This window comes from Cavia porcellus, unplaced genomic scaffold (assembly GCF_034190915.1).
Source record: "Cavia porcellus strain 051 isolate PalLab524CR breed Dunkin Hartley unplaced genomic scaffold, mCavPor4.1 scaffold_23, whole genome shotgun sequence".
Taxonomy (NCBI): Eukaryota; Metazoa; Chordata; class Mammalia; order Rodentia; family Caviidae; genus Cavia; species Cavia porcellus.
The window spans coordinates 55,472,472-55,491,464 of record NW_026947506.1 but is presented as its reverse complement, the minus strand read 5'-3'; the positions used below and the strand labels follow the sequence as shown (position 1 = coordinate 55,491,464).

The 18,993-nt window shown below is 41.7% G+C and overlaps 1 protein-coding gene across 2 annotated transcripts in view; it reads right to left on the bottom strand.

Moving 5' to 3' along the window:
- The window catches only part of Tpst1 (tyrosylprotein sulfotransferase 1), an 88,369-nt gene that overhangs the window by 60,719 nt on the left and 8,657 nt on the right, over window positions 1-18,993 (bottom strand). For both annotated transcript variants that reach the window (XM_013148256.3, XM_003465801.5), the window contains one exon: window positions 8,964-9,909. In XM_013148256.3, coding sequence (XP_013003710.1) covers window positions 8,964-9,808 — 845 coding nt within the window. In that variant the 5' untranslated portion in view covers window positions 9,809-9,909. The remainder of the gene's footprint in view (window positions 1-8,963; window positions 9,910-18,993) is intronic.

Below are 18,993 nucleotides of genomic sequence, written 5' to 3'. Positions count from 1 at the left end.
TTCCCTACTAGAGCCATTAAAATCGAGCTCACTTTGATTAATTAGACACCACTTAGGTGTTTCAGATTATCTCTGCCCTGGACAACCTCAAAGGAGAACATGTGATATCATCATCTAAAACCTGTGGTGCACCTGGTACCATCCTAGCTGGTTCACACCGGGGAGAGGGCAAATAGTTCAGGAGATTAGTACGTTCAGCTTCCATCTCAGCAACCTAGTGAGACCCTGTCTCAAAATAAAAAGAGCTGGTGACGGAGCCCAGTGCAAAGACCCTGGGTTTAATCCCCAGTCCCCCTTCCACACACACACACGAGATGTGCCCTTGGTGGTGCCCTTACTGACTGCTGATAAGAGGTCAAGAGAAACCACTTTCCTTTTCTAACTGTGAGGACGAGAGGCATCATCTATGAGCCAGAGAACTCTGTCACGCCTGGCCTTTGACTCCAGTCTCCAGAACTGAGAAACCAATTTTATGGCATTCTGCTATAGCAGTCCAAACGGTCTAGGTCATACCCTGAAACATCATTAAAACTGCCTTCTAGAGTGGCTTCTGGAAATCACTATAATTTCAAACTCTTAAAATTTTTTTTAAAATCTTAAAAGATACCAGAATTATTTTTTCTTTTGAAAATAGATTTGAAGCTTTGTGACCACAACACTGCAGTTTCACTTCAGTTTTTGTTGCTGTTGTTAAATTTACACTATGGCCTTAGTGAGAGGCATGTCATCTCTGAGTACTTTATGTACCAAGGTTCCTTAGCGGACTTCATTTACAAAAAGGATCATTGCATTGCTAAAAGAAGTATGAAAGCGAATGGTCTGTGAGATAAAATTATAGCTCTCCAATATATTCTAAGACCCCATGCCTGGTCCCCTCTCAGGTCTTATTCTCCACTACTTCCTGCCTGGACACGAACTTTCCACCAACAGCAAATGGCCTGTATTTCCCAAAGACCACAGATTCTCAGCGTTGTTAACGCTCAAATTGTGACTTCCTAATGACTACTGCCTGGTGGTTTGGTTTTATTATTTCTTAAATTATAAGAACCAATGAGATACAAATACTACATTCTGCCCCCAAGTGGGGCTGTGCTGGCTGATTCCCACTAGTGGGGTGAGCAGGAACCTCCACAGGCCTGAGTCACAGGGTAAGCCAGTTCTCGGGCCCTCTGGGGCCACTGCTGTGGGCTAGTAGCCGGTGCAAGAATCCTCCACCTCACCTCACCTCTTGCCCTGAGACCTGCAAACCAGAGCTGGACAGAGCTGGGCTCTTCCCATCAGGCTAGGGAAGAGGCAAGGTGTCCAGACAGCCAAGCAAGGACACCCCTGAATCGCAGTACCCCACACGCCAGCCCCAGACACTCTTCCCTTTATCTGTTCAACTACTCAGCTTTGAGTCAATGGCTCTCAGCTGGAGATTTGGCAATATCTGGAATCATGTTTAGTTGTTAACAGTCTGGCCAGTGGGAAAGGGAAGCTGCTGTCATCTGGAGAGTAGAAAGGAGGGATGCAGCTAAACAACCCCCACAATAAAGAGTCACGTGGCCCCAAGGAGGTGGAACCTGTGCTTCGGGTCTGATCTCTTTAGCACAGGCCTTGGAAGGCTTTCCTGAACACCCCAGACTGGGTTAGCGATCTCTGCTTGGCTTTCAATAGTTCTTATCAGTGCCCTGCATAAGCATCTGTGCCTTCCATTAGATCCTGTGTTCCTTGAAAGTGGAAACTTTTGGCTCCAGGGCCTGGCACAGAGTAGGTGCTCAGTAAAACGTGGCACTTGTTACCTGCCCATCCCAATCAATACAACCTACTCCTCTTACAAAAGAAACCCCAAGACTCAGCTGAGCAGTTGCTGGAATACAAACTACCTTTTCCTGCCTTTCTTACAGTTACCTAAGGCACTGTGACTAAGCTATGGCCAATGGAAAGTGAGAAATCTCCTGCACACACAGCTCCTCTCCACCTCACTGTTTCGGCTGCAGATGAAGACACGGGAGCTCTGGCCCAGGTCATGGGGATGATGGAGCCACGGCCAGGCAGTCCAGGTGACAGGGGGCTACAGGGCAGGACAAGCAGCCCTGGGCCGCCTTCCTTCATGAAGCAGCCATGATTTCTTTGAAATCTTTATTACTTTGGATCTCTAATATCTGCAGAAAAAAAAATGTAATCCAAACTAATAAATGACAATGTCCAGTGTCTGCTATTTGCTACCAATTATTATTTCCTCCAGGAAAGAACAGATTTTGCTTTATTCCTTTATCTGCTTGCTCTGCTTCCAGTCATTCTTCATCACCAAACCTGGGCACACAGCGCTTCCCTGGCTGCTTTCCATTTATACTTTGCTCTGCCCTGTCACTGTTTGTTTGTTTGTTTGTTTGTTTTTTTTTTTTTTTTTTTGGTACCTGGGATCGAACTCATAACCTCATGCTTACTAGGCAGGTGCTTAGGCCACTGAGCTAAATCCCCAGCCCCCTGCCCTGTCACTTTTACCCCTTGTTTATTCCATTCCCCTTCTCCAGTGAAGGGTCTCAGCCACTTTTATCTCCTCAGTATCACCTGCAAAGATCCATTCTCTCAGGTACAGGGCTGGGGATTTAGCACAAGGCTGTGAGTTCCATCCCTGGTACCAAACAATCAAACTGAGAGCATTTTCTCAGGCAGAATTTAACACCTTGATTTTTTTGTGGATGTTTGTAGGTTATAATGATCGATCGTATTCTCTGGGGGGAGCTGGTTCTTAGGCATCACACAGCTTCATTCATCTTCATTCGTTTTTATGCCTTTCCCCAATCCTACTGTCCCTCCCCGCTCCACCTCTTGGTACCCTCCACTTTTAACACCTCGGTTCCAGAGACTGGTCCACTGCCTTCACAAAGGATGAGCAACGAGAAGTCAGCAGAACCACTCTCTAATGACTTCATGGGAAAACAATGTAAGCTTTGTAAAAATTTTCTAGAGTACTTCAATCTGAGTTACTAGAGCTCAGGTAATGCTAATTAGTATACCACTAATTCTCCAAGCTTTTAAAATGCTCACAACTTTTATGAATACAGACTGTCACTCTCTTGATTAGCTCATAACATTCTTTTTTTATTATTTTGGGGATTGAACTCATGATCTCACATTTGCCAAACAGGCACTTACACCACTGAACTAAACACCCGGCCCCCCATAATATTCTTATCTTCCTTAAATTTTAAAAAATCTTTAAGGGGATGTTTAATTATCTTTCTCTGTTAATCCTGTAAGACAGAAGAATTTAAAACTTTCAAGCTGACAAAGATTCTTAATGGCTGCAAACTTTAGTTGAACCTTCTCCAAGACCCATGTTTCTTTATAAAATCCACTTCTTAGCAAAGAACTGTGATAAGTTATTTTAGCAACCCCCTCATACATTAAGATCCTCATCACACACACACACACACACACACACACACACACAGCATCCAATCACCCTAGTGACAAGAATCCCTTTAGGTTCTTCCAGCCTCCTCCTTATCCTGGATGGGTCCCCGCAGTAGCTTGCCATCCACGCTCCTTCAGGTATCGACTGTCACTGGTGCAGGCTGCACTCAGAATTAAGCTCAGTCTCTATCTCCTACTCCATTATATCTCCTATAATGGTCTTGAATAAAAATCAACTTTTGATATTTCAACAAGTACCACTGAACAATTTTTTTCCTTAGCAAAACTAACTTCTATTTTGGAAATTTTAAAAAAAGATATTCTAGACTTCCGGGAGAACATGGCGGACAGATAGCAGATACTACGGAGGCTCTCTGAAAGGCTTGGTTCAGAAGTCAGGAATGGTGCGGACTAAGGAGACATAAGCTGGTAGAGATATGCTCTGCTGACTCAGGAACGAACTGGGCTGAGAGAAACCAACTTGGAATGCAGTCCTGGTGCTAAAACAGGAACAGAAAAGCCTCGGTGTGGAGGCTAGACCCCGCGCCATTGGAAGCCACGATTTGGGTTTCCCACCGCGCCGCGGCTCGCTGCCTCTACAGCGGCTCAGCAAGGAGAAAGACGCACAGAAGCTCTGAGAACGGGAGTCTGCGAACAGAGTCAAAAACAGGACGGGCAGGGAGGCGTGCACTGACTTGTGGTGAGGTGAGTGAGAGAAACTGACACTCTACCACAGTTTGACTCCAGCGGAGGACTTTCTGGGCTCGGGCAGTCCTGCGGGAGCAGGGCGCAGTGGCGACTCCAGCCACACATTCCCCTCTCGGACGGGATTGGTGAAAAGTGCCTGGCCTGCGTGACACTGCTGGCGGACTCGGTAGGCTGGCCCAACCCAGATCCCAGTGCCTGACGGTGGCCCGGAGGGGCGACTCCCGCGTAGGCTGCCTAGTCCGTAACTCCCTGGTGCGCTGCATTGGGCGGGAACACCTAGCCAGCGCAATTCGATCAGGCTGTGGCTGACAGGGAGGGAAGCTGGGCCTCCTATGTAAGCTTGCATATATAAGGAGCAGAGAATATGGGAAAAGGCAGCAACAAGAAAGGCTCCTCGGCCCCCAATTCTGAGAAACAGGCAATAGCGGACACCGCACCAATAGACATAAAGCGCCATATAGAGAGCCTCATAGACCAATTCAGGAATGAAGTTATCAATGACCTGAAGCTAGAAGTATGCAGAATAGTTAGAGAAATGCTAAGCACCACCCAGGAAAAAACAGATGGTGGAATGGAAGAACAGAAAAAGAGGGGAGAATTGTTTGATGGAGAAAAGAGAGAAAGCATAGAGTACGTGAAGCAGGTTCAAAGGGACTATCAAGAAACTAAGAAGTCTATCCAAGACTGGCATAACAGCTTGAAAGAAACTAAGGACAGACTATCTGAACTGGAGGGCAGACTTGTAATATGGGAGAATGAAATGAAAAACTTCTTAAAAATAACAAAGAAACAAACAGCAATAATACAAAGACAAGAAGATGATAAGAGGAGCCATAACTTAAGGATTAAGAACATAAAAGAAGAAGTAGGGACACAAACAAGTGAACTACAAAAGCTATTCACAGAAATAATCCAGGAGAACTTTCCTAATTTAGCAAAAGGTAAAGATACTCAGATGTATGAGGCATACAGGACCCCAGCTACCTACAACCCAAACAGGGCAACACCCAGGCATATAATAATAAAAATTCCAGAAATTCAATACAAGAACAGAATATTAAAAGCTGTCAGAAACAAGAAACAGACCACTTACAAGGGAACACCCATCAGAATTACAGCAGATTTCTCTGCACAAACCATCAAATCACGAAGAGCGTGGGGGGAAATAATTCAAGCTTTGAAAGATAATAATCTCCAGCCAAGATTGAGATATCCTGCACAACTGTCCCTGGAAACTGATGGAAAAACAAGGTGCTTCCAGGATAAAGAGGAACTGGGGGAATTTGCAACCACCAATTCAACTCTACAGAAAGTATTGCAGGATATTCTAAAAAAAGAAAAATACAAAGAACCCAGAAATAGTGGCGGGGAGGCCACAACGAATGGAGCAGAGAACAAAATGAAGAAGACAAACTGACAGCTACTGACAGAAAAAGAGCTCAACAGAAATGAGACAGAGAAGATTGGATGATAGGAACAGCTATTTTGGAGAAAATGACATCTTAATAGGTAATACTGATTTAGTATCATCTTGTTTTGAAGTCTCATCTAGCTTTTGTTCTTCTGTCTCCAATGGTCTAAATAGGTTGTATCTTATTGAATTTTATTATGTACGATAATATAAGCAAAAACCTTTTAAAGACAAGGAGATTATACAGAAACCATTGTTCATTTTCTGTTAATTGATTCTAAATACTCTGTAATGCTGTCATTCTCTTAAATGGTTTTACATTGTTTTGATATACTTAATGCTACAGTATACGAAGTTGTACTCAAGGACTTCAAGGAAAGAGTCAATATGGTAACTACTTTTGGGTCGGAATTATCTGGTGGTGAAACACTATTCTGCTTAAATGGTTATGTTTTGATCTGCGCTGTTTCGCTGTTATGCCCTCTTTTATCCCAATCTCCACTTCATTATTTATTTTTTTATTTTTATCCGTTTAATTAAAGGGAAAAAAATAGCAGGATATATTATAGTAGTAACCCACTTTGACTTTCTATTATCTCGATTTGAAACCCTGTATTACTCTCACCATCTTGTTTTTGACTGATGTTCCCCTATTCTGTTTTGCTGGATAGTATCAGGTTCGAAAGTTTAGGCATCAGCTGTGAAGATAATGAGATTCATTGTAACGCCCATTCTCGTTGACTTTTATCTACTTTTGAAGAAGTACAATGTCTCCAATGGTTTGGTTTTGTCGGTTTTGTTCTTTACTGTTTTGTTCAATTGTATTATAACTAATGATATAGGCAATTCTATTAGAGATAGCGGGAGGCATTATGGTAACCACTGTTGATCACCTTGTATTATGTTTTTACATTATCTATTATGTCCACCCTTTTGACTTGACCGATTCTGTTCTGTTACGTCACATTTGGTTTTACTCTCTTCCAAAAAAGCAATAAGAACCGTGGGAGCAATGAAACCCAAAATGTGTAATAGTCATTGTACAAAAGAGAGGAAAAGAAAGTGCTCTAAACTATATAACTGCATGTATATTTAAGTGTATAAGATAGAAAATGATATCACAGAGTTTTATTGGATCATTGAACAGAACTGTTTGCAGTATCATTGTTGGAATGTCCACTCTACAAGCTTTAATTTTGTGACTTGAACAATTATTTCTAAGATGGCAATATGTAATCCATTAACTAGTGATTTCCTACTGTTCATTTTTTTTCTGTAAATCTGTATAACTTGTACCCTTTCACTGTTTTTTTCTCTTTTCTCCTTAAATAAAATTTTAAAAAAAAGATATTCTAAATTTAATAGATTATTAATCATTTTCTCCATTGCTCCCCAATATCTCCATTTCAAAAAACTTTCCTGTTTTTTTTTTTTTTTTTTTGTACTGGGTATTGAACTCATGACCACATGCTTGCAAGGCAGGTGCTTATGCTACTGACCTAAATCCCTGGCCCCCTTTCCTGTATTACTTTCTCCTAATTTACTTCATCTTTCTTTGCACTAGATCTTTTAGACTAATTTTAGACTCACCCAAAGGAGCTCTACTCTTGCTTTAGCTTGGAACTTAGTAAGAGTTTGCTTCAGAAAGAATACAAATGCCATCTTTCAATTTTATTTTTTTTTTTTTGGTCTTTTTCGTTTTTATCGGTACCAGGGATCGAACTCACAACTGCCTGCTTGCAAGGCAGGCGCTCATGCCCCTGAGCTAAATCCCCAGCCCCTTCAATTTTATTTTTAAGTTTCAAAACACATTTGTACACTTTCAGAAAGGTCAAAATTTAAAGGTTTGACTATACTAAATGCTGGCAAAGACACAAGGCAACTAGAACACATTTACTTATATTGTATAGCTATGCATGAATCGTACAGCTATCCATAAATGATACCAATATTTGGAATACTGCAAGAATATATCTGTTAAAGCTTATAAAGAAGCCACACATGGTGCAAAGCTATAATCCCCACCCTCTGGGAATCAGAGGCAAATGCCAGCCCAGCCTGGGCAACTTAGCAGCTTAGTGAGATCCTGTCTCAAAATAAAAATAAATAAAGGACTGGGGAATAGCTCTGTTAAATTCTTCGGTTCAATTGCCAGTACAGGAAAAAAAAGAAAGAAAGAAAGAAAGAAAGAAGGGAGGGAGGGAGGGAGAAAGGGAGGGAGGGAGGAAGGGAGGAAGGAAGGAAGGAAGGAAGGAAGGAAGGAAGGAAGGAAGGAAGGAAGAAAGAAAGAAAGAAAGAAAGAAAGAAAGAAAGAATCTTTTAACATGTTTTCGTGTATGAGCATACACTGCATATGATCCAGTCTTTACTCATCAGTGTGTACCCAAAAGAAATGAATGCTTATATCCACCAAAAGTAATATGAAACTTTATGCATATTGACATAAACTTGGAAATAACTCGAATAGCTATAAATTGAGGAACAGTTAAATTGTGGTTTATGCACTAAAACATCAGAGAGTAATAAAAATGAAGGCACCGTATCACTAATTTACAACAACATGGATCAGTATCACACATCAGACTGAATGACAGAAGCCAGGCAGAAGGTCATATAAAGGGTGACTGCATTTATGCAAAGTTCCAGTGGAAGCAAAGCTAATTCATGGTGTCAAAGGTCTGGAATCGGGGTTACGTTGGGATGGAGGAGGATGCTGACAGAAGGAGCATAAAGAAGGCTCCTCAGTGCTGGATATGGAAATTATACAGAGAACACAGATGGGAAAATTCATCAGCCTGTATGCTGAACACCTGTATATTTACTATGCATCTTAAAACTTTAATTTAAAAAATTCATGTAGTAGTGAGAATCCTAGAATAAGCACTGGAAGGTTCTGGTCACGGTTCTGTGGTGCATAATTTTTGACAAAGCACTTTCTGCTATTAATCTTAAACCACACAAAGACAACTATCCTTACCAATAAAAGTACCTAAAATTAAAAAAATCAGAGGTCACTGAGTGATAGACATTAAGGTAGTCTTAATGTCCAGTGATAAAGGCTTTCCACTGTCTGCCAATTAAATTTGCATCCATCAAGAAAACAGGACTGGGGATATAACTCAGTGCTAGAGAGTTTGTCTAGCATGCATGAGTTCCTGCATCAATCTGTAATACTTGCAAAATAAATAAGTAAAGAACAAAATACAAATGAACAAGTGAATTACATAAATGGAAAATACACAAAGTACTACAAAAAATCCCCATTAATGAAGCTGTATCTTTTATAAGAAAGATTTAGAATGTATAAGTTGCATGCACATGTACACCCAAGCACATACACACATATATATGCATATCTTTGACTATAATCATTTTAATCAGATTAATTATAATCTTTATAATATTAGCTGGATATAGGGTAGAAATAATAACTGCTACTCACTTTGACAGAGACACTCCCCCCGCCTTCCCAATCATCTCTTCATGGTGCAGTACTGAGTAGTTCCACGGAATATGGAGAAACTTCAAGAGTGTTCTCATCCACCTCTCGGGATGCAGCACAAGCTGTTCATAGTGAACCAACATGCATTTTTTATAACCAACCTCCATACACTGGTTATACATAGTCTCTATGGCACGATTCCATTTGGTCAAACAGTCCCGATAGCTGTTCAGGTCAAACCCAGCTATAGTAACTTTGCGAGATATCATTGAATGTACTGATGCCCGGCCATCTCGGACCATCAGGAGAAACTTGGCATTGGGGAACAACCTGGCAAGGTATGTTAAGGATTTCAGGGCAAAGGGATCTTTGTTACATAAATAAGGGGCTGGCTCCCCATGCTTCACAATGATTTCCAGTAAGAAGGCTTGCATGGCAGAATCCAGCACTTCGTCAGTGACACCAGCTTCATCCAAGCGGATCTTTTCTTTACTGGATCGTGACCACATCTGCTTCAGGGCCAGGATTCGAGGGATGACCCTTGTTTCCTCTCCGCAGCGGATGTCCGGGTGTGCGTCCAACATGGCCCTCATGAGAGTGGTTCCACTCCGAGGCACACCGCCGATAAATATTAAAGGCATATCTTTATGGTAGGCAAAGGTCTTGTTGGCTTTGGGATCCAGGTTGGTTCGTACCGTCGGCTTCACATTCTCCAGCCTGACTGGTGGGCTCCGTTCCTCTATGCGGTGATGGCACTCCATGGCATGCTGGCCCAGGTAAAACACGGTCACAGAGCTAATCACTAGACAGGCCAAGAGCAAGTTCTGCTTCAGTTTCCCAACCATCTTGGTGTGGTTCTCTTGTTAGTAAACAGATCCTGTGCTCAAAACGATTTCCAAAAAATGTTCAGGCCATGGAGATTCTACTTGAACAAGAAGATCAACACCTAGTAGAAAAAGGAAAAAGGCCCTTTTATCATATTATAATTGTTTATAAATTAGTCATCAGTTACCACTATGGCACTGCTGCTAGAAGGAAGCTGAAGCAGTCTTGGATGCACTGAGATCTTAGAACACAATACACACAAACATGAGTACAAATAAATCAGAGTTTATAATGAGAAACAGCTTTGCTTAATGCAACAGATCTGAAGCTTTGTGTCTGGCACGGAATGAAAAAATAAACACTACTACCCCTGTCAGAGTCAAGCAGATCTTTAATACACCCACACATCTTTGAAGGCCATCTCAGGACTGACCACTTGCACCTACATTCACTTCATTGCCTAATGGTCACTATTTCCACATTCTCCTATAAAGAGAAATCACAGAAACAACACCAAATGTAACTTCCAGATCTCTAACGGAGATTTAATGTATTCATCACATGATCTGATTTAGGTAACGCAGACCAGATAGTGAAGCTGGACTGAGGCCAAACTTTAAAAGGACAGCAGGAGAATGACCTCTGAAGTGTTCTCAGAAGCAAAGTCTTTGGCACAGACAGATGTGCAAACAAGGACAATGAAATGTGACCAATGCCTCAACAGAATAGGTGAAGGGACGATGGGGACACAATGAAAAGGGCCTTGTAAGCCCATCTCCATAGAAACCAAGAGGGAAAGGGGGTGTGATTTATACCCATAATCCCAGCTATTCAGGAAACTGAGGCAAGAAGCTGGACTGTTTGAGACCAGCCTGGGTAACTTAGTGATCCTGCTCCAAATTTTAAAAAAATTTAAAGGGCTGAGGATATAGCTCAGTGCTAGTGAGCTTGCCTGGCATGTGCAAGGCCCTGGGCTCACTAAGCAGTCAGTACTGGGTGAAAAAAACCTAAAAAGAAAACAGCAGAAATGAGTATCATAAGTCATGGGAACTCACACATGGACCACACAGGCAGCACAAGCAGGTGACAGGAAGTCCCCAGGGGAGCCTTGCGCAGCCTGTGACTGAGTCTTCACAGGACGGGCAAGATCTGGGCACATCAGGCACTCCAAGCTGCATATTCTGGGGCCAAACTATGGCCACAACACTGGGAAGCAGACAGCAACCAGACTACACTTAGAATTTTTATTTTCCCCTGAATCCTTGCAAGTGTATGGTTAATTTTCTGTGTCTGACAGGCGTGGTGGTGCACTCCTGTAATCCCAGTACTTGAGAGGCTGAGGCAGGAGAATCATTTGAAGTTTGAGACCAGTCTGGGCTACAAAGTGAGCTCAAGGCCAGCCTGAACTGCATAGCGAAACCCTGTCTCAAAAAGGTCTCCTCCAGAAACAAAAAGTTTGTCAGTTTGACTCAGTGGTCAGTGAAAGACTTTTTTTTTTAAAGATGTGATGAGTATTTAAATCCACAGATTTGGAGTCAGGAAGATTCTCCTACACAATACAGGAGGATCTCATCTCATTCAACAATTAAGAGAAACACTGAGGTCTCCTGGAAAAGAAGGAACTCATCTCTGGACTACAACACAGAAACAATGCCCGAGTTTCTGAGTTACTGACCAGCAGAATTTGGATTTGAGACCACCACGTTAACTCATGTCTGCCCAATGGCTGTGGGGGGTCCAGACCTGCCAGCCCCTCATCACAACGTGAGCCAGTGGCTTCAAATCATTGCTTCTCCCTCTCCTCTCCAGTCTGTTGACTATGGAATTGCGAGTCAAGATCACAGCAGCTTCCTGACTGCTCTATGGATTTCAGACGTGTCAGGTCCACAATCCCATGAGCCATTTCCTTAAAATCAACCACTACCTTACCGTCCCCCACTCACCCTGTCATCCTACACATGCTCTCTAGGTTCTGTGTTTCTGGAGCGTCCTAACACAGTAAGTACACCTGGGCAATGACCAACTGAACTAGAAAAATCCATCCTGAGTGACAGGACTTCCAGCAGCAGGCCTTTCCTCTCCCTACAGCCAACTACAAAGTTGGAACTGACAAACTACCCCTTAGGTACTCTGGAAATCAATGGGTTCTAACAGCCTAAGAATGATTCATGCTTGAAAACTGTAGAAGCTGGGTAAAAAAAAGTCTGGTAGGGACACGCCCACCTTGCCACCTTGCCACCTTGCCACCTCGCCACCTCGCCACCTCGCCACCTCCCCACCTCCCCACCTCCCCTGCAGGCACCGGGCGAGGCAAGGCAAACCCCCAGGGCCCATGACTTGGTGCTGGGGTGGAGAAGATTTGCTGTATTTGTGGCGGCTTGCACTGTCAGTGTAAATGATGGGCTGGGGGTTGGGGTGGCAACAAGTTGTGGCCCACCCTGAGCCCACACACAGGTACAAAGGAGACACGAAAGGACACAGGAAAGGACGCCGTGTAAAGTGCAAGCCAGTGCAGATGTGAACACAGCTCAAACTGTGCATACTTCCTGCCCACACAGGTCCACTGGCTCATGATGTCTGACAAGTAGTGACTGAGCCTTGAACCTGACCCCTACCACTGGGCTACAGTAAGAAGGGGAGGACTCCTAGGAAGCCAGCTTCAAAACAAAACTCATACGAGTGCCTATATATTTTGCTTAAATGTGTTTATAGATAAACTAGTATAAAAGCATATATACATATACATGTGTGTGCATATTTGTATTTATGTGTGACATGTGCATACAACTACATAAATGTCCACCCAAGGCAACTTGACAATGACACAGGGCACAGAAGCGAAGATTTAACTGCAAACAGGCATGAAAGAACAGTGTAGTTGGCTGAAGTGTTCTAAACCTGGACTGTTGTCACAGTTGCACAGCTCTCTAAAATCTAATAAAGTTATTGAGTTATACACTTACAATGGGTGTTTTTTGATATATAAATCACACCTCAATACAGCTGTTCTTAGAGAGAGAACACATTACTAGAAAATATTTTAATGTCCCTATAGGATATACCAACCAAGATCTGGTTTTTATTTGTGTATTCACTTTCATTGTTACACATTTGAGCACATTATTGTGCCAGGCCCTGTATAAAGTTTCAATCAAGACTCAAGAATCATGAAGAATAGGTTGAGGTCAAAAGGCTGGTTTAATAAGAAAAAGACGGCCAAGAAAAAAGTGTTAAAAGTGTTACCAGAGATAACTGGTGGCAATATGACATTGAAAGGTCCAAACAGAAAACTGTATGCATAATACAGAAGACACACTTACGTTGTTATTCCAGTATTCAATTGGAAACAGTGGGAAGAAAAAAAGAATGGCAAGAAAAGACAGAAAACAGAATTAAAATTCAACCCTTGAACAGTTCCATGTTGGTTGACCAAACTAAAGCCACATTACAAGTGTGCACACACACACACATACACACACACAAAGTATAAAAATAAACTCTCTTGTATTTTCTGGACTGGAAAAGACATTCAGTAGAATTGAGAGCCTGTGTTTCAAGCATAACAAAGGAAAACCCCATCTGGACATATCCTGCAATTTAAATATGTGGGAAATAGTTTTTCAGGCTTCCAAACACGGACCAAAGAACCAAAAAACAAACTGGCATTAGAAGTGCCCAGGATACTGAATGCTTATCCTCTGGTTTCTGTGTGTGTGTGTGTGTGTGTGTGTGTATTCTTTAAATGCACCATAATGAACACATATGTTACTTTTCTAACTGTGAAAAGATAAATCAGTATTTTAAAAAGCATAGGAGCAATCTGTCATTTAAAATGGCACTTAGACAAGGACTTGAAGGATGAGTAGGAGGAGTCAGGCAGTGTATAGGGAAAGCTTTCCAAACAAGGTTCTTACAACAGAAGAAGGAAGCAGACAGGCCAGGTAGGGCAAGGCAGAGGAAAATGGTATCTCATGCATCAAGTGCAGGACGTCAAATGTTATAACAATATGAAATTTTATGACACGGCTTAGATCTAAAATGTCCCCCAAAGCTTCATGTGTGTTGACAGTGACTGGATCACTGGGACACGATACTCACCAGTGGATTCATCTACTGATGAGTTCAGCAGCTGGATGTGATGTTAGGGGGTGGGCCTGGCTAGAATGGGTCAATGGGTGCGACCTGGGAGGGTGTTTTGTTGTTGTTGTTATTGCTGTTGTTGGGATTTTTGTGGGGGTTTTTTTGTTTGGTTGGTTGGGTTTTTTTGGTACTGGAGGTTGAACGTATAACCTTGCACTTACCAGGCAGGTGCTTACGCCACTGAGCTAAATCCCTGGCCTGGGATGTATTCTTGCCCCTACTTCCTCCCTTTGTTCTCTGTTTCCTGGCTGCAATGGGCTTTCCTCTGCCAATCTGTTTCTTCCATGGAGCTAACCAATTGTGGATTGAATCCTCTGAAAACCATGAGCCAAATTATCTTCCTTTAAATTGTGGGTATTGAGTATTTTGTGCCAGCAATGGAAAAATGACCAATATAGAAAGTGGTATTGGAAATGGTGTATCTGACAATGTGGCCCAGAAGTCTTTAGGACTTGTTTGTAAAATGAATTTGGAAAAGTTTGGAGAAGGAAGCTAGAGAATCCTTCAAATGCTGTTAGCAGAGCTTGATGGGTGATTCTGGTCAGAGTTCAAAAGACCAGAATGCAGATAAGAACGCAGACAGAAAGCCAGATTCAAAAGTTTTAATTTGGGAACAAGGTCTCTATTGGCAGCTGGACTGTAGACAATGTGTGTTAAACTCCTGCAGAAAATTTATTCTCATTTTGTCTGTGTCCTTAGACTGCGTGAGACTGAACTTAAAGGCAATGGACTAACTGATGTAGCCGAGGAAATTTCAGGGAAGCCCAACATTCAAGATGTGGCATGGGTACTTCTTGCTTTTAGCCTGATCTACCTGGAGAATCAGGAGCAGAAGGCAAAGCTTTGTCAGAAACAAAGCACCTGCAGGATTAGGTCAAAGGAAAGTATCACTGCTAAAACAATTAACACCCCAGGGGATCACAGCAAATTTTTAGAAAAGACACATTAAGGGGGTGTATAATGAACTTGTTTATATTTTAGGAGTGTTTCTATCAATGAATTATTAATTTTAATTTTATGAGTTCTATTATATTAAACAATGTATACTTAACAGGAAATAAAACTCTAAAATTTTAATATGTAACGAGTGTGTAGAATAAGCATCAATATTTTCAACATCAACTGTTTACCTGCTTACAAGATCTAAAAAATGACAGAAAAATAAAATTTCTGTGCAAAGTACCATGAAAATATAAACACAACTTGCCACAGAAATAATTTTTCCTTACATCTGAGGCAGTTTTCACACATAACAACAGCACCTTCCATAGACAAGTCTCCCTTACACTGAAAGCATGCATGTTTAGCTTTCCTTTCCTATTGGGCAGGCCATACTTGCAGCTCTTTCATCTTCCTCTTTTGCCAGGAATTTCCTATTATATTATACAATGTCTACTTAGCAGGAAAATTAAATATCAATAAAATAAAATATTAAATATGTGATGAGGGCTTAGAATAAACATTAACTTTTCCTACATCCACTGTTTATTTACTGCATCTAAAAAATAACAGCAGAAATAAATTGCTATGTGAACTACAATGAAAATACAAATAAAACTCTACTACAAAAATACTCTTTACTTCAATTGTCACGCCTGAGGCAGCAGCTCTCACACACGAGACGAGCATGAAAATACAGCTGTCTGTGACATTTGGGTTGCTATTTGAAATAAGCGCGACAGGTCTGTTCACAAAGTCATACAGTTTACTACTACTTACACGAAGAAAGATCTGGTGGCTGAGTCCCAGGATAAATTTCTAAATTCAAGGTATAAAATGTCTTTGCATCTAGCAGGGCAAGTATTTTTACCCTGTATTAGAAAGTTTACTTGACCCATATTGCCGAAAACTTCAACAACCCCAAAAGGATGCAAGTTGTTCATCAGCTATCACGGATTTGGATTTGAAACAGAGCTTTCAACAAACAAGTGAATAGCAGCCAAACTGTCAGATTTTTTTCTTTCTTGGAGGGTCTTTCTGTCATCAAAATGTAGGCAATTTGAAGGAAGTCAAATCTCTTGAGTGTCATTATTGTTCTGAAAATCTCAAGGCCACATCTGCCTCTTTTCGATAAATCCTTTAGATTCTGATGGTTAGATGATAAAGCCATCTTTTGTCTTTTAGTTCAGACAGGTAAAATAAATATATCTTTGAGTATTACTATTGATGCATATAGAATGCTTTATGTTTCATTATTAGTGTATTTCAAAACATCTTGTAGCATATCGTCCCTTACAACTCCCAACCCTCAATCACAACCTTGACATTCCATCCAGTAGGTCTCACCCCTGCCAAGGACTTAATAACATTTTCTGAGCTAGTTTCAACATTGCATAGTCCAGGTATACAGACCATTTTGTAGCATTTTGACTAGGAGATATTTATTTACATTACTGGTTTCTTCCTCATCTGAATCAGGGTCTACATTCAGGTACTTCTTGGTCTGCCATATCTCTGTATGTCACATCTGTCATAGATTGCTAACTTCTTTGGCACACATAATCCAACTAATCATCAGTAGCTGTCACCTGATGATTCACTTTCAACCTCCTCCCCAAGTTGTAGAAGCAGATTTTCATGTAACACTGTAATGCATTGGACTAATTCTATAAGAAAAACCAAGAGAAAACATGTAATAAAAATTACAAACACATAAAATGTAACATGGCATGTAACATGTAAACTCTGACACGTGTATATACCTTGCAATTAATCATACCAAGTGGGGAAACCCAAAGATCACATCCTATATTCCCCTAGTGCATCTACTGAGGCCCACATAGCCGGCAACTGTTAAACTAAAGTACATTTTTCATTAGGAAAGCATGGTGTGGGAATCTGTGAACCAGTACAAAACACATCAAGTACTTGGCATCAGGACCAGAGGAGAGATGCTTTGAAGGCATCTCAGAAATTGGCCGGACTCCACCCTTTGCAGACTCATGAGTATAAAAAGCACCTAGCAGCAGGATGTGAGCTCTAAAGGAATGGGGATCAGATCCTCAGGAGCCCCCAGACAGAACCAGAAGTGTGCCTTCCTACTCTTCAAGATGTTTCTTCATCCAGTCAAGGTAACAATCAAGATTAACACGTTTGATAACAACTTTTTCTCAAATTCTTGAATAAGTAGTCATTTGATTTAAGAAGAAAGTACAGTAAAAGCTGATATGAACACGAGCTTTTGTTTTGTTTTGAGATAGGGTCTCACTGTGTAAACCAGGCTTGTCTCGAACTCATGTCAATCCTCCTGCCAGCCTCCCGAATGCTGGGATTACAGATGCACACCACTACGCCTGGTGTAACCATGAGTCTTATATAGTCAACCACCGTGTGCATGCATGCGTACCCACACAAACACACACACACACATACGGAGGCCTCTTTCCACTTCCTTAAATACCATGTCAATGTATTTCAGACAAGCATCATCAATATTCTCTATTTGGACATTTATAGAGCTGAGGCTGAGGGAGAAACACTATAAATGTTGCCTCTCATTTTTATTTTCAAGGGAAGAAAAAATCATTGGAACTCTGTAATAAACATCTGAGTGATCACCATTAATAGATGCTCTTTGCCAGCAGGCCAAATGAAACAGACTCCCAAAAATAAGCTGCAGGTAGAGGAGAGTGCTGACATGGGACTTCTGTACTTAGATCTTGCAGACTTTCCCCCCTACAATAATAAGGATCCAACTCAAGAAAGTCCTCTGCCACTGAGCTACACTCTCAGGTCCTGATATCTGCAAGCCTTATAAGATTGTTCATCAAAACTGGCATCACTCACCAAATACCGGCATGGAGGCTGTGTCCTAACTCTTACTGCACACACAGGCCAGGCTCACGCTCACACATGCACGCTCACCATATCCTGTATTTATGATCAAGAGACTACCAGGGTCTAGGTCCAAAGAGAGGCTGGGGAAATTTAACACTCTCCCTGAAACATTTCTCTCCTTTGTTCACCATCACTTCCACCCCATGCCCACCCACGATGCTAACCAATGTGGCACACAGTAACTTCACTCTACCTGGTCTCTCCATTTACTTCTAGCTTGTGAGAAAAAGGAAACTAACCCTATTACATGTTTGAGCTTGCCAGTAAGTCTTGCCAGTACAGCAATGGTAGTGAGCTAGGGCACACCATAGCTGGCTATCTGTACTGTTGAAAGCTCTAAAAGATTCGCTGTCACTGGTCTAGAGGTTAATTTTGACCAATGGCTTTGCTATTCAGAAGAAACTTAAAACCTGACCCAAATGGCTGATTTTATTGGAGATTCACCCTTACACCGGCTCATGCCAGGGCACCAACCTGGGGCCCATTTCCTTAGCTACACACTGGAAGCAGTCATTAGACCACAGAAAATAGGAAGCGAGTGGCAAGAAGACTACAGTGCACACAGCTTGCAGTTTCTGAACATCAACTGGGCCTTCTCTTCCTACTGGAATACTAAACTTCAATAAATGTCACGGTCACAGGGAAAGCAGCTGGTCAAAAACAAAGAGCTGGACCTAATATTTAGGACACAAGTAGAGACAAGAGCTCAAGTTAAGGTCAAGCATAACATTGTTTAAAGTTCAGGTTAAAGGAAAGGATATCTGGGTTTTGCTTAAGTAATATCAGAAGGTAGCTGTGTAGGGAAGGTTACAAAGGAAATGCAATGGCTGAGCTAATTGCTGAAGTAACGGTACTAAAGGGCTTGACATTGTTTCTATCATGTTTGAAATTTTCCATGATAAAAACATTAAACAAAACAAAAAGTTTAAATTCTCAAGTTCTCAAGTTCTAGCTAGGTATGATGGTAAATGCCTATGAACTCAGCATTCTGGAGGCTGAAGCAGGGGACTGCCAAGGTCAAGCCCAGCATGGCCAACTTAGTGACTTAGACCCTGTTCTAAAATAATTTTTAAAAAGAAGCAGGGATATAGCTCAGTGAGAAGGCACTGGGTTCAATCCCCAGTACTTGGGGGCAGGGTGGAAGGGCGGTGTTTAACCTACAAATAAGATCACTGTCAGCTAACCTATTCCTCTTCTAGAGTCTTCAAGTTTGATTTACAGTGTGTTT